The sequence below is a fragment of the Sander vitreus genome, chromosome 11 (genome assembly GCF_031162955.1).
Source record: "Sander vitreus isolate 19-12246 chromosome 11, sanVit1, whole genome shotgun sequence".
Lineage (NCBI taxonomy): Eukaryota > Metazoa > Chordata > Actinopteri > Perciformes > Percidae > Sander > Sander vitreus.
Window position 1 is genome coordinate 3555858 of NC_135865.1, and position 17308 is coordinate 3573165.

Below are 17308 nucleotides of genomic sequence, written 5' to 3' on the forward strand. Positions count from 1 at the left end.
CGACATTTTAAAAATAGAAAGAACAAGTAGAGATGAAGCTTGTAGGCCTATTGTTTTGAAGCTTAGGCTTGGAATAATAGGCTACATATGTTGGGTTACAATCATGTAGGCTAAAGGAACACACTTTCTAGATCCCCCTTCTGTACAAATCACCCAAACAAACAAACAGTCCTCTGTAGTATCAATTCATTTAATGATAATTTAAAGATGTTATCCGAGTTTATCAAAGAAAAGTGTTGAAATGTAAAGAAAGTGGCATCAAGAATGCAATTGCCTATTTGTTTTAGTAGTATTGATTAAGGTTATTAGGGTACCATATTAAATTGCAGCTTTACCAGTGTTCATAATTGCGAAAATAACCATCTTTTCTATTAAAAGCCATATATCCGACATCACGTGAAGGCAGCTTGATTGAGTACAGGCTTTGAAGTTCGTTGGTGGTGTCAGATTCGAGTCTCTTGCTGTGAATCCTTCAGGTGGTGGAGTCGTACCGCTGCTAGTTAGATAAACACGAGGCAATTAAAAAAAAACAAAAAAAAACATTGTAATAATGGTGGTTTAGCTGCAATTAATGTTTCTTTTTTTAAATGTCAGTGTTTGTATCCATAGAATGACAGACAGGTAACGTAACGGGCATTGTGTAAATTGACGGTGAGAAGCTACAGTGAACGGTTCTCGTCGAATTTGCTAGTAAACGCTTTCCGAAGCGCACGTGGGGGCAGATGCTGCCAGTCACTGACACAGTTTGAACCAGAGTTTCTGCGCCGTTCACAGAAAACACAGGAAGGAGTGTAAAAAAACGGATGTATGACAATGACCCATGCTGTGAACGCGACCAGCCACGGGTTGTTTCATCTCCTCGCCTTTCATTTGATATTTTAGCGACACATGAGACCCACTAAGCTAAGCTACTGTTTGGATTAGTCGGTGCGCCTTTGGAACGCAGGGGAGAACTGTGTCTACAGTGAGCGGATAAAGTATTCGAGAAAACATGGGGACTCAGGGCACAGGACGGAAAAGATCCACCAAGAAGGAGAGGTCGACGGCAGAGGACGATGCCCTTAATCTCATAGCGAGAGAGGTGAGTGGAGACAACGTTGAATAAATCCTTCCTGTCATGTCTGAAACGAGTGACAAAACAGTCAGCTATAGAGCCGAATTTTACGTGCCTATTTAAGCTAGGCTACCCCAAAACCTCACGTTACATCCTGACAGAATTGTTCAGTTAGGCTACTGTTAGTCTTGATATATTTGTTGTTATAGAGACTGACAGTCGCTGATATTGAACGATACCAGGTTTCTTTAACTTGCATGTCCAAATTGATAATGTATCCAGTAAAAACACCCAGTCTCCACTACCACTGTACGCATTTCAACTGTTAACTTTCACCACTGCTTTTAATTGTCCATACAGTTGAAGACTTTATGAGGCAAAATATTACATTTGTAATCATTTCTGTCTGTATGTCCTAAGCTTTTACGTTGATATCCTACTCTCCTTTTCCTTTTACAGTATGGAAAGTCACTTGTAGAGACTTGAAAACATGCTTGATTACAGTAGGTAAAACTAGCTATAGTTGCCTGGTAACAAAGTTGCAAGTAGGATGTGTTTTTAAAACTCTTCTTTGGTTGGTCCGCTCAATCCGAGATCTGAGAGTTTGCATGTAGAAAAGCATTTCATTCACAAGCTGAGGAAGAAAGGTTTCCCAGTGCACCCATGCACTTCCATGGGACAATGAGACAACTTACACGAATGAAAAAGATTGCTGTCGGGCAAGAAAGTAGGCTATGCATATGCTGAAATGTGCAAAATCAACTATATGGACATCTTTAAATAAAGGGGTATCCAATGTACATAAACAATTACATTGATGAGTCATAAATGGTGCAAAGAAAATAACATTTAGTGACAGGTTTTATAGTTCATACCTCAGTGTGATGACTCTGCATTGTTTTCAAAACAGGGCTGCCATCGGATGATGTGTTCAAAAATTGATTTAAGTTGTCAAAACACTGAATTCTGGTTATAGTAATCATTGCAGAAATATGTTATCTGTGCTCTAGACTGCATGGGATACAGCGCTGTGGCAGTTCTCTTTGTTTTGACCTGCAGCGGATTAAAATGGTTTACTGTACTGTACAAAATAAGCCTTTCATGTGCTAACCTGAGGGAATTGTTAGGCTAGCCCTTAATAATGCAAGGCTGAAGTTGGCAGCAGTTGTTTCTAACAGGTGCTGATATCATGTTGTGACAGGTTTACAGCCTTTCAAGGTTTCTAATCTCTTTATTTTGATGAGTCTAGTGTAGGATAAATGGATATTTTGTGGTATGAATAATATCTAGTGTGTCTTCAGGGCTTAACGTCAGCCTATTTGAAGTGTGATACGGGCCGACTTGTGCTCTTGAGGTGTGTAACAATCAATATTTGGGTTTAATATCTAAGCTAAATGCCAACCAGCTACAGAAAACAAAGCAAAGCCTGGAAGTTACCGTTCTAAAGCTACATTGAGCATCTGTCTTTGAGGAGAAATGAACATGGGGTGTCCCATTTCTTTCCCTCATTCACAAATGAATCCACTGCCTGTTACCCAGCAACATTTTTTTTGTATAGTTAGGTGGTGATCATGAAATCCTGAACTCCGCAATTACAGCCATCACCCTGATTCAGAGCAGCGTTGACAAGCTTATTTTCAGTTAGGAGGAAGTTGGGTCTGTGCTAACCCAAGCCGGATGTTTCAGCAAATTTGCGTGTCACTCTTAACTGACATGTATTGTCATCTCTTCATAGCTGTGAATGTCTGCGGTAACGGGGCCGAAGCCTACCAAGATTTGGCTGTTTGAACGTTATCTTCTCTTAGCTGCTTAGCTGACTATTTACACTGCAGTAGTGTATCTGAGGTTGCACATTCCCGTAGCTGGCAATGAGGTGTGAGGAGATGAGTTTGTGCACAGCAGTTATTCAGCAGCAGCAGATACACAATATCCGCACAGGAGACTTCCCTTTGATGAACATACATCCTCGTCCTCATCAACGCCAATGTGTTCTCTCACATCTGTGCCGCTAAGAGAAAAAGTCTGTGCCTTTAAGAAGCAGACGGGTCAAGTCCCTCACTGGCAGTCCTCTGACAGCCTGGTATGTTAGCCCTGATGAGTTGGCCCGTTCTGCAAAAGAGTTCTAAAAAAAGACGCTCCTGAAAGATCAGCTGTTGCTGCACCCCCTCACCGTTTTAGATTAGGTCTGTTGGTGGGTGGGCGGGGGATGGGGATGGAGGAGGAGGAGGAGGAGGGATGTGGCTCACCACCTGGCCATCCCACCAGCATGGAAACAGCAGTGGCTGTATGGAATTGTGAGGCACTTTTGCAGAGAGTTGGTAGTTTAAGCTGCTGCTTTAGGTTGTGGGAGCATCACGTTGCTGTACATTTTCCTACTCCCGTGTCACAGGGTTCAGAGTCTCTGGTAAACCTGACTTGGCATTAAAGACAGTCAGCACAGAATACCAGGGCGCTAGTATTGCTGTACTTTAGGGAGTTGGTTCCCTCCCTACCCGTGTCAAAACAGTTGTAAACATTAATTAGTAGCATCAAGTTCTTAAACTGTAGCTGACGGTTTGTAATGTGAAAATGTTGGGTAGGGCTTTGACTGTATTTGGACTGCAATGACATTACTCCGAATCATTATAGAATAACAATGAATATTTGTCTCAGAAGTCATTTAAACAAAATAAAAGTCAAGCCTATTCACAACCACTGAAACATTGTTATCAAGGCTGCCACAATGAGGTTGACATTTGTGATTTTTTTTTTTTTTCTTTTTTTGTCTCAACTGCTACAGCTTAAATTTTCTAATATAAGAAATACAAGAAGCAATAGGCTCTCTACATATGTGCATACTCGCCATGCTTTTCTAACAGGCAGTCACTTCCGTTGCTTGTTTGCTTGTCTTTTGGCACGAGGAAAACTGTCTCTTCATGCTGTACCCAGTCAGCTGTGGATTTTCCCTCATGAGCAGGCCAACAACTGCCGCTTTTGGGTTTGTTGATTTACCAACCAGTTCATCACAGAGCTCTGAGGACAAGTGGACAATTTCGTAGAAAGGATTAATCAAATCCGACCCACGTGTACTTCCAATGTTCTACACATAACAACCAAAACATCCGTACTAGATAGATGATGATCTTGAAAGCCGTTTCATACCTAGCGCAGATTTTTGTCCGAAAACTTATAAAAACAGATTTTGTGGGTTCTTACGAATGCTTGCACACCTCTGTGTGAACATTAGTGTTGTGGAAAAGAAAAGCTATGTCTCCTCGTCAGCATGCTGTTAATTTTAACTCGACAGCACCCTGGATAAATATTCACTTGTAGGCTATTTTAGGAGTTATGTTCCTAAATAAATGGGTTGGAAAGTCAAAACAAGTGTTGATATCGTTCTGAAAAATAACAGATTACAGTCAAGGTTATGAACTACTCTCACACACACACACACACACACACACACACACACACACACACACACACACACACACTCCTTTTTACATACAAATACCTCCCATTCTTGCTTTGAATACTGCCAATAGCACTGCAATATAAGGCATACATACAATGTATGTTAGAAATCTACAGTCATGCTATGTTAATGATGAAGCAGCTTTAGATTATAAACAGTAAAGTCACAATCTTAAACCCGACCTTGGCCCACATGTGGTTCATTACTGCACAGCCATGTTGCATGGCCAAGCGTGGTTGAGACACAGGTCACTTTTATTTTAAATAACAAAACATAAAAGAGAACACAGCAGCCAGCAGTTTCAATTAATATGTCAGCGGGGGGGTCAGTGAAACTTGGAGTCCTATTGTATTCGCTCAAGCGCAACCACTAGTGCAAATCGGTATGTCTCGGGTGCACGGACTATGTCGTCTTCTACGGGTGCACCTGCTGGCTGCCTTGGTTCATGTATGTACAACAGCGCAAAGTGGAATGAATGCCAGGGAACTTCCTTTTATGATCTGATTTGACAGTCAGTCATAACGAGCGTTGGGCATCGCTTTGATTTGAACAATTTTGATTCCAATTCAGATTCTTCCTTTCGATTCCGGTTCTTATCGATTTTGATTCTTTGAGGGGTGGAGTTGAAACGGGTCACATGCTTATTTCACAGAGAAGGGGAACATGTGATTTTGATTCAGTCGTGGTTTACAATTTTACCGTTTTTTTTTTTTCCCCAACATAAAATAAAGCCACACTTTAGAGCGCCTCTTACCGTGCTCCATGGCTGCAACACATACTGGAAGTACGGTGGTGGTCGCCACAGAAACCCAAACTTGCGCATGTTAAATTTGGAACAGAGGATCGGATTCAAAACCAAATTCTTCCAAACGATTCCATTAAAAACCGATTCCGGATACCTAAATTAACATGGTATCGGATGAGTACATACTCATTCATACCATCCGCTGTATTCGGAAGTGTCCCATGTAAATAACGGCAGTGTTTCCCACAGGTCTTCGTGAGACTATGGGGGGTGGACCTCCAACCCTCTAGGGGGGTCTGGGGCCATGCTACATTTAAAGTTAAATGCATCAATCTGGTGCACTTTGAGAGCAACATTAAGAAGTTAGAATCTGTACTGTAATGTTGTTGTTGTTGTGAGCAATTTAATTATAAACCCATTGTTTGTATGGATATGAATGGTGATGACATTGCCAAAAAAAATCGACTAGAGCATACACTTGACAGGTGTCAATGGATGATAATCTCCTTCTGAAGGAAAGCCTTTTATTCTCACTTAGACAGCAAAGGATAGATGATATGCAGCTTTAAGTCAAACACATCATTTAAACACAAACGTCCATTAGACATAATTTAGCCACGAAATCGGCTGAATTTACTGTCGATCGTAGCAAACCCATAATTGTCCATTATGCTCAGTCTAGCAACAACTCTCCAGGTTTCGGTTGATAAGTCTGTTTTGTCTGCGCGAGTTTGAGGAGTCAGCCTAAACTGGGGATTAAGTCGCCAGGTTGGTGCTGGGTGGTTTTTTAGAAGCTCAGTGAAGAGTTGAAGAGAATTGAGTTTTCGAGGGTGGATTATCCTGGGGCAGCCTGGGGAAGGGGAAGCCCACCACACAATCCCCAATTCATTCTTGCAGTCATCTGCCACAGTCCCTCATGCAGCCACAGACGAGTTAATGTTTAATGGTGGAGACAATCAACACATATTTACACAGTGATAGCCAACAGTCAAAATCCACACTGAATAGTGACGTTTTGTAACCGTGTCCCTGTCTAATGTAAGCACTAAATTCCATTAAGATGTTTAAATGTGCTTCACTTCTTAACAAGGCATTTTGCACTCAAACCGCTGTGCCCCTCCAGAATATAGGTGGAGCAGATTGACATTTTCCAGTGAACACCCATTATGCCATGATCTACTTAAACAGACATTATCGGTCCAAACAATCACTTGTGTATTTCCTGATATATATATATATATATATATATATATACAACAACAAAAAACCTCTGGCTTCAGTTCAGCTTGGCTTGCCTGACTCATGTCTCCTTAAAAGGAAGTGGAGGCTCTGCATGTGTTGGCTTCCTCTTGATGATGTCATCGCATGCACAGCCCCTGCAGATTGTTATCACAAACTCCTTCCTGTTTATTCACCACGGCTGAATTTCTTCCAAAGCTTAGGGAACAGTGGAGGGTGGGGGTTGAGTGCAGGTATTACAGTTGATCAAATCAGGTACACTTGAGGGTGGGGGATGCACTTTTTAGGGCTGCACAATTAATCAAATTTTGATCACGATTTTGGCTTCCCACGATCAAATTCACGCGATCGAGCGATATTTAAAATGCTTCATTCCGTTGATAGAATGCTCTGTATCAAAGTTTTTTTATTTTTTTTTCAAAGCTCCATAAACCACTCTCTGATCACGTGCCTCCATGAGCCAATCAGAGTGGTTCCCTGCACCGTGCAGCTTAGTTTAGATGTAGACAGGCACAGAGGACAGAGTAACGTGAGGAAAATTCCACAACAGATAGCAGTCGGTCATAAGGTTTACCAGTTTACCAGTAAACGCAACATTTAGTCCCGTCTGTGTCCCATTGTGCTAGTTTGAGTCTTTTAGCTCATAGCTTTAGCGGCAGACTGTTGTACGTCCCGCTGCTGTAATCCTCTAACAGTGAAATACAGTCACACTACACCGTTTAGCTGTCAGCATTTTAGCCGTGTTTAATCCAGTTACTACTGTAGCTAACGGTAGGCTAACGTTAGCTGCTGTGTAAGGTGTTATAAGTGTTAACTAGCGTGACATGCAGCGATGTTTCTGCTGCCTCTAACGTCTGTTTTGGAGCATCAGACATGTACGCAGACATTTAAGAGGCACCGTAATCCACGTTGCTATTTCGTCCGGTAGATACTGGGCACCGGTGCCCTATTGGCACCGGATTTTAACACGCGCTGTTAACGTGAACAGAAAATTGCGTTGCCTGTGTCTTTTCACGGCAAACGCGCATGTGTGGAAAGCGGTCGCACAACAGCTGAAATGGCTCCTTCGTAGTATCCTTCAACACAGGAGGAAGGTAGCACAATATGGATGTGAAAGCAGTTATACAGTTTGACCAATAGGACCAAGTAGGACAAACGGTCAACACGCAGTTTTCTGATTGTAAGATGTTTACTATGTGACCAAAGCAGCAGTGGGACACTACATACCAGCCAGTGCCACGCAGTCGTCATTCACCAAGTTAATCTTTTATCAGCATTTCTTTTAACGGCAACAACAACATTTTGAGGATTGGACACCGTCAAATATTGAATTTATTAATGCAGGTGTAAACTTGCTTTCTAAATTTTTGAATTTAAGTGTAATCTCTTTCAACTTGGCCACATTAACCCTGCTGCTATGTTGTTTAAACTAACACTTGTTAGCTGGATGGGGTTTACTAGATTGTATAATGTTTATTTTCTGTAATATCAGTTACTCTTCATTTCACTTCCCCTGACTCTTAGGTCTCATGGCCTCTCAGCTTGAGGATAGTAACAATGCAAGATAGATAGATAGATAGATAGTAGAGGTGTGAATCTTCACTGATCTTTCGATTCTATTACGATTATGTCAGCGATTAGATATCTGGCTGCGTCATAATGCGTCAAATACATTTTTCTATTAAAGACATATTTCATTCATAGCTTTTCAAGCTTCAAAAACAAAACATTCTGCAGTGCTCTAACACTAAATAAATTGGATACATAAAACTACAGCACTGAGCACATGGCACTTCCTGAATGTGCAAAACATACCAGAATACGGAAACGGAAAGGTTGTTAGGCATACATTAAATTGTAAACAGAAATAATCGATTATGGCCCGGCCGATTATCGATGCAGCATCGTCCATGTCCACGATTCGATGCATCGATTATTTTATAAATTTCAACACCTCTGATAGATAGATAGATCTGATAAGCCTCTTAAATGCTTTTCTATAATTACATGCCATAAGACATACATCACACACAAACAGAATGGTAATACCAATCCTCCCTTTAATAACAAGGTCCTTTACATTACATGACATTCATGTGGTTGCTTTTGTGCAAGCATCTTCAAAAACTGCATTCAAACACAATAGGAAGGAGAGCCAGATGCCCCTAAACCACTTAAATATGCAACTCAACTGTATAGCACTAACTTACAGTGTACTTCTACTTCAGGGGAAAGCATTCTACTACTACATTTACCTGACCGAGAGAGGTTACTGGTTACATTGCAGATACAGTTTGTACTCACGAAATGCAACAATTAAGATATGATGCATCATCATTAATAAACTATCCAGCATTACATTAAAGTTGAAAGCTCCACCTTGAACAGACGTTGAGTAAATGTAGGGACATTGTGTTGATAATGGCTCTCTTTCTCTCCTCGCTTAAGTAGACATTTGAATGCAGGACTCGTAGGGGGAAAGGTAAAGGAAGACCCTGCGTGCCTGGGACCCAAGTCGAGCAGTCATTTTTAGGTTTTCGTTTCAGTGACTTGACGTGTTGAGAGTTGCTTTTATGGTAAAAGGTGAGCGTTATGCGCTGTCATTGTCAATATGGGTGTTAATAAAAGGGTGTTGGCAGCCTTGGTTTGCCCTGGTCCGCCAGTTGGTACGCATTAGCTTAGAGTGCTCACTTGGCTTGTTTAAGTGCGCATCTTTGACACCCTTAATGTCCCACCCAACCCCTTCAATAATCTGTCTGTTCAATAAAGCGTCGCTTGATACTCTATATGAAGAAAAAAAAGTTACAAATAGTTAAATATTTGGTATATCCAGCATCCAGCAGCAAACGTGGACTGCTGTTTATTTACACAAAGGCATGTTAAATGATAGCACACAGTGGCCCCCATGTTTACGCTGTGCTGCGTGTGACGTCTTCATTTCTTTTGTGCATGCGGGTCGAACAGACAGCCGGACGGACTGACCGCTGTTGGAAGATGGCGTGCTGCGTGTGACTTATTTCATGCAGGTGAACATGTTAACGAGACAGACAGACAGCCACAGAAAGAGATTCCTGCCTTTTATTACTTAGATTTAGGGCTGGGCGATGGCGCGAAAATCAGATATCATGATATTCTTGACCAAATACCTCGATATTGATATTGCGGCGATATTCCAGGGTTGACAATTGGTGCTTTAACAAAATATCTTCACACTTAGATTTTAGATAAATAATCATCAGTAACGTGGACATAATGTCTAAGTGGGGAAAAGGCAAATAATAGAAAAGCTAGAACAGTCTGGTCAGTTCAGAAAAGTACATCACTTTACTGTAATGCAGCCTTTAAAACCAGTAAAAGACAACACTTCTGTCATATCACGATATTATGATATCCAAAATCTAAGACGATATCTAGTCTCGTATCGCAATATAATATCGATACATTGCCCAGCCCTACTTAGATTAGATGTTCAGAGAGCTACAGTACAGGTGCTTGAGGCGTTTACTTATAAGAAATGAGATGGAAGTGCTAGCATGGGGTGTAGTCTGAAAAGTTGAGTTGTCACCCTGCGGTGAGATTTGGGCAGTGACTCTGCTGTCCAGACTTCCGTGGGGAGTTAATTCCATGACTTCGGGGCCAGAACAGAAAAGAGCCTCGGCTGTGATGAGCACCCACAAAGTCATCGTTCCTTTCACTGCTCTTTAGGCCCGCACCAGAGTCCTGGACTGGATGTATGTGCCAGTGTAGGGAACAGAGAAGAGGAGTGGTGTGGGAAAAGCTCTTTCTCCATTATGATTTAGTAATCTCTGGAGTGCTCCCCGTGACGAGTAAAACAAACCTTGTGTCTGAAATCGGTGTATCCCTGAAGTCGCAGCCTGTCACAGTCTCCCTTACCTAAACCCCAAAAGTGTGCCCGTGAGTTAGGCATATAACCTCTCCTACCTGGGTGTCATTGCCCTGAGGCAAGGGGTTAACGCTATTTGTTTGAAAGTGTGTGACCCCGTGAATGTAGCATGAAGAAATAAATCATCATTTGGAAATAAACATGTCACTGAAATTCCTTTCTGAAACTGATCCAGATAATGCTTCAGTAATTCACTGCGCTCACAGAGCTGCGTTGTGTAACTTCCTGCGAGGTATTGCTTACTCCCATCATGCTTTAGTAGCAGTGAGAGTTGCAACATAAACTATTGCTGCCTGAAGCACCAAGAGAAACCCAGGAGGGCCCCACAGTGTGTAACCAATTGGAAACATGTGGGTAACATCAACTAAAATGTCTCAAAGGATGTTCAGTAGAGCTGGGCAATATATCAATATTATATTGATATCGTGATATGATACTAGATATCGTCTTAGATTTTGGATATTGTAATATGACATAAGTGTTGTCTTTTCCTGGTTTTAAAGGCTGCATTACAGTAAAGTGATGTCATTTTCTGAACTTACCAGACTGTTGTAACTGTTCTATTATTTACCATTATATCCACTTTACTGATGATTCTTTATCAAAAATCTCATTGTGTAAATATTTTGTGAAAGCACCAATAGTCAACACTACAATATCGTTGTGGTGTCGATATCGAGGTATTTGGTCAAAAATATCGGGATATTTAATTTTCTCCATATCTCCCAGCCCTAATGGTCAGGTTCACCATGTTGCTGTAATAAGACTGACCGCTTCTTGAGAGGAATGTTTGAGGATTTTCTAGTTTCCATAATACACTTTCTTGATTGGGAACGGTATTAATGTGCTGGGCATGAACCACTTTGTTTCCATGTTTGAATCTCAGGAAATTCTCAAACTATGGGGGGAAACTGTTTCCCTGCCGCTGTAATGTAGTTTTGATGGTTTCATCGCATTCTCTCACGGTTTAAACCCAGCTGCCTCCCTCCATATCTATTTTTAGAAATCTCTAAAGCATACTATTTGTTTTATTCCTGACATGATGTAGCCCGCACAGCTAACCACTGTGTTTGTAGTGCTCAGGGTGCCAGAGCATGTGTTTGTGGTGCAGCCTGAGGTTTAATTGCATGGCTGTGTGATTGGAGGCAGACAGAAGTTTTTCCTTGAGTAACCAGCAGTTAAAGGTGTTTTATGAACAGGCAGGAGGTTGAGCCTGTATTCTAGAAACTTCGCTGCCTACAGTATATACAGTGCATCTTATAATTCATACAAAATGTGAGGAAAGGGCTGGGTTCTCAAATATTAGGTGCAATTAAACACATTTGTTGTGAAAGGCACATTGCCATACACAACGCATACAAAATAATAACTTCCCCTGAATGAACTAATGCAAAAACCATCTTAAGGATGGGCAAAGGCTAGTACTTTTTGATACACAGGGCTCAACGCTAACTTGTTTTATTTTTTATTTTTATTTTTTTGGGCTTTTCTGCCTTTTAATTTGACAAGACAGCTAGGTGAGAAAGGGGAGAGAGAGGGTGAAGACATGCAGGAAATTGTCACCGGTCGGATTCGGAAACCTGGACCTCTGCGTCGAGGCATAAACCTCTCAGTAATTATGCGCCCGCTCTACCCACTGAGCCAACCCGGCCACAACGCTAACTTTTTAAAGTGGTGGCCGGCTTGGCAACCAGGCATCCACTTTTGGTTGCCGAAATTGACAATAAGGTTGCCATGTTTTAAACTGCCTATATTTGGAGCAATTCATTTCTTATGTAACTATACTACACATTTTAATAATGAAACAATGAGATAATGGCTTGCAATATAATTTCCCATCCCTCTCAAAGAGGGGTGCAACAGATCACAAAACTCACGAATCGGATCAATTTCCGGGTCAGCACAAAAAAGGGGGGAATTTTAATAAAAAATAATAATAATAAAAATGTAATAATTTCACCAGTAAATTGCTGTTAAAAGACAAAAACAGATGAGAAAAAGGTATTTTACAATAACTATGAATGCACCACGAGGTTTACCAGTTTCAGTCTCTTTTATATAGGCCTCAGTGGTCCCCTAAAACTGTATCTGAAGTCTCTTTTATATAGACCTTAGTGGTCCCCTAAAACTGTATCTGAAGTCTCTTTTATATAGGCCTTAGTGGTCCCCTAATACTGTATCTGAAGTCTCTTTTATATAGACCTCAGTGGTCCCCTAACACTGTATCTGAAGTCTCTTTTATATAGGCCTCAGTGGTCCCCTAATACTGTATCTGAAGTCTCTTTTATATAGGCCTCAGTGGTCCCCTAAAACTGTATCTGAAGTCTCTTTTATATAGGCCTTAGTGGTCCCCTAAAACTGTATCTGAAGTCTCTTTTATATAGGCCTTAGTGGTCCCCTAAAACTGTATCTGAAGTCTCTTTTATATAGGCCTTAGTGGTCCCCTAATACTGTATCTGAAGTCTCTTTTATATAGGCCTTAGTGGTCCCCTAATACTGTATCTGAAGTCTCTTTTATATAGGCCTTAGTGGTCCCCCTAATACTGTATCTGAAGTCTCTTTTATATAGACCTTAGTGGTCCCCTAAAACTGTATCTGAAGTCTCTTTTATATAGGCCTTAGTGGTCCCCTAATACTGTATCTGAAGTCTCTTTTATATAGGCCTTAGTGGTCCCCTAATACTGTATCTGAAGTCTCTTTTATATAGGCCTTAGTGGTCCCCTAATACTGTAAACTGAAGTCTCTTTTATATAGGCCTCAGTGGTCCCCTAAAACTGTATCTGAAGTGAGGAGGAGAGAGGGGGGGCAAAGCGGTCAAAGCAGAGAAAGGGGAGGTAACCTTTCCCCTTATGACGTCATAAAGGGAAGATTCCAGATCGGCCCATCTGAGCTTTCATTTTCTCAAAGGCAGAGCAGGATACCCAGGGCTCGGTTTACACCTATCACCATTTCTAGCCACTGGGGGACCATAGGCAGGCTGGGGGAACTCATGTTAATGTTAAAAAACCTCATAGAGTGAAATTGTCATGCCATGATTTTTAACAATATACTTAAGTACTGTACTTACTGGATTAAATGTACCTAGTTACATTCCCCCACTGCTCGCAGGTGGATGCGGTGGAGACACTTGTATGTTTAATAACTTTCGTCAAATCATTTCTGGCAAGAGTTTGTAAGGGTTTGAACACAGAGGCTTAATTTATCCATTTCAGCTCCTTGTGAGAAAAAGACGTCCGTTCAGACTCATGTCTGTGGCTATAGTGTGAGCTGAGCGGTTTAGCAGCCACTCCATTTTAGGCAACATCTGGGAGGTTTTTAAGGTTTTACAAAGAGGAAACTTTTTTTTCTCCAGTTAGTCATCATAACCTTCAATTACATAACAGGCAAACTGTGTGAATCCACTTAATGGCCCCACCTCATTTTAAACGCAGTCAAACCTCTAGGTGGTCAGAAATCTGTTATTTCTGTGTGCTCTCTTTGTCCAGCCTGTCAGCGCTCATGATCATTAAAATACCCGTCCATTTTGGTTGCTGAAGGCTGGCATTCAGGGCGTGGGAATTCAGCGCTGGCACTTAGCTCTGGTGGCACTTGAAGACAGGATGCCATTTAGATTGTCAGTAGACACAAGGGATCAGGTTGACAGAAGCCAGGCCAATAGGTCTGTCCTTTGCAGTAAGCTCAGCTAAGCCGTTTTCTCATATGAACTTGAACACAAATCATGTCTGGACATTGTACCTAGTTGTCGGACATTACACAGGGTAAAGTCATAAAATTACTAAAAATATGGACGTAGTCTCCATGACGTCACCAATAGGTTTCTGAGAGCCAAAATGACATTGGCCAACTCCCGGCTAATCCAAAAATGGGCAATGAGGTGGAGCGTGGATGGAGCTGAGGCAGGCCGACTGAAGCCTACAGTCAATGCTCGCCTGCTGGGACGGAACACCCCGTAATGATATAGAATTTGAAGCCTTAATATGATTTGTTAAACGGGTTAGTTTTAATAAAAGTCACCCCCTGTACAGTTGTGATGAAGGTGGAAATTAGTTATAGAGTGCAAAAGCATTTTTTGTACCATGCTGCTCCTGGAAAGTTAGGCATTTTAACATGGGGTCGGGGCACTGGGTAGCTCACCTGGTAGAGCATCCCCCACCCCATATACTGAAGGCTGAGCCCTTACTGCAGCGGCCTTAAAGAAAATTGGAAGATTTCAAATTCTTCATATAGTAACTTTAAGCAAGAATGATAATATATATTACATATGTTAAAATCGCATCAATGAATTGTTAGCAATATTAATTTGTGGTTCATATTTTCCCAAATTGACCATCTTAAAGTAAAACACTACTTAAACAATTTTAAAATTAATAATATGTGACCTGTCATTTTGGCTTCATAGCATAGCTCTTGTTTGATAAAACTGCAAGTCAGGAATAGGAGGAAGGACAACATACACTGTTATACTATCATCACACAATATGTTTGAAATTAGCCTTCCCTTAAACGGTTATCTTTTTCTTCTTTTGTCCGCATTCAAACCACTGCAAAGGATACGTCCTATCTTGTTGGAGCCTCCCTTTTTGCTATGAACTAGCTCATTTGCTCTCAGGAGGACAGTCACCCTATTGAAATTGTGCTGAATAAGAACAGTTTTGATAGAACCAGAGACCATGTAGGTCATTATAAATAGCTTTAAAGGAGGCGTAAAAAAAGCTGTGGGATTCTGTCTTTTGACCTATTTAGATGCATCGTTCTGACTAGAGGCAGCTACCACATACACTCATAGGTACAACATGCGTGGACACCCGGAAGATCCAGGATTTCACTCACTTCCAGTTTCTGACATCATGGCGTATTTTGACTTCAACTGACAAACTGCAAGAAGGTACTTTATTGAAAGAATGAATTGTACTATAAAAAGCAAACGAGTAGTTTTTGAAGTAACATAATGTTAGGACAGTATTTGTCTCGGCGTTTGTGTGAAGTTGTCTAGTAAACCAGATAGCTGGAGTTTGACGCAAGGCAACTCGCCGGCGACAGGGTTTTCCATATGTCCGTCCGTAGGTAGGTTGGTGAGTCTGCCCGTCCCATTCTTGAAAACGCGGTATCTCGGGCCCCCCTGGAGGGAATGTCTTCAGATTTGGCGCAAACGTCCACTTCGACTCAAGGATAACTGATCAAGGTCACTGTGACCTCACAAAATATGTGTTTGGTCATAACTCAGGAATTCCAACGCTTATTTTGACATTTCACACACTAATAGGATAAAAAAAAAAAAGCGATGACATTTTGTATCCAAGAGGTCATCTTCACTGTGACATCATTATGTTTTGCAACAAAAAGCTTTTCTGGTTATTCAACGCCATAACTCAGGAACAGAAGGGGAGACGTTGGTCGGATACTGAACTGGTGACACTAATCTTGGAACTGTAATGATTGTATAGATCTTCTGTGTGAAATACACCCAAGACAATACCTTTTTTATTAAATCCCTTCAAAGTCTTCACTACACTTATCATGCGAGTCTGGGCAGACATGGATGTAAACTGAGGCGGTCATTCTAGTTGGCTTCTCAAATAATATACGACACAAATTGCTCAAAATGACTGTTAAAGCTAATGTTGTACCTGATTTAATAATAGCATTGCTCCTCAGCTGTACATATTACTATTGTCTACTTTAAATGGCCTATACAGAATAGCCTATAAAGTCTCTTCGAAAAAGAAGTCACTGATTGTACAAGTCTTGTTGTTTGTTGATTTCTAGTAAGCCTGTTTTTTAAATGGTCAGAGCTATGGCAGGCACAGAGTGTGTGTTGAAACATACACAGCACTCCCACCCAGGAACACCTTAACGTCTAAATGATAAACATTCACACCTCTGTTTAAACTTTGGCGAGGCTGCTACACCCATATACATGACATCCAGTGCTGAACAATATACAAAAAAAAGTTAATTTACTATTTAAAAAAAATAAAATAATTAGTGCTGTCAGTTAAACGCAGCATTAACGTCGTTTACGCAAAAACATTTTAATGACGTCAATTCTTTCGTGATTAACTATAGAAATTTGGCAATTAATCGCGATTTAAAAAAAAAAAAAAATTGTTTGTCAGCCCTAATAATAATACTTTGTACATCATGTATAGAAGGCAGGACAGTAGGCCTATTAGGTTAAAGTAATTCACTGGCTGATGTTATTTTGCACCAGTCATGCTGGACTTCTTGATTCCAGTTTCTGGTCATTGGCCAACAAGGTCCAGTATTATATACTGTATAATGTGTTGTCCATCCTGAAACATAATATATGTGTTGGGACTTATTTAGAAGTAAGATAAATCCCTCAGACTCATTAAATATTTTTCCTTCCCAACTTGACTTGACCTTCTCTCAACTAGACAATACGATAGAGCTGCAAAGATGAATCGATTAGTTGTCTATTAAAATGATCGACCAACTATATTGATAATTGATTAATAGGTTTGAGTACATTTTAAGATAGAAAAGTAAAAATTCTCAGCTTCCAAAATGTGAACATGTTCTAGTTTCTTCACTCCTCTGTGACAGTAGACTGAATATCTTATCTCAGAATGAAGACATCTGAGGACATCACATTTGGCATTTTTTTTTAACCATTTTGTGACATTTTATAGACCAAACAACAAATTGGTTAATTGAGAAAATAATCGACAAATTAATCGATAATAAAAATAATCGTTAGTTGAAGCCATACAATTAGGGTTGGGTACCGAAACCCGGTTCCACTATGCTATTGACTGTATTTAAGAACCTTACACAAGCTATTGTACTGTATTAGTGCAGCCTACATGTCTGCACACGCATTTAAAGTAATGCACTGTGGGTTTGGACAAACTGTTTGCTTTGTCTTCTGAATATTTTCTTAGCCATATT

The 17308-nt window shown here is 40.7% G+C and overlaps 1 protein-coding gene across 1 annotated transcript in view; it reads left to right on the forward strand.

Moving 5' to 3' along the window:
* Positions 1–422: 422 nt before the first annotated feature.
* The window catches only part of lrrfip1a (leucine rich repeat (in FLII) interacting protein 1a), a 61012-nt gene continuing 44126 nt past the window's right edge, over positions 423–17308 (forward strand). The window contains 1 exon segment of the mRNA XM_078263088.1: positions 423–1081. Coding sequence (XP_078119214.1) covers positions 992–1081 — 90 coding nt within the window. The 5' untranslated portion in view covers positions 423–991.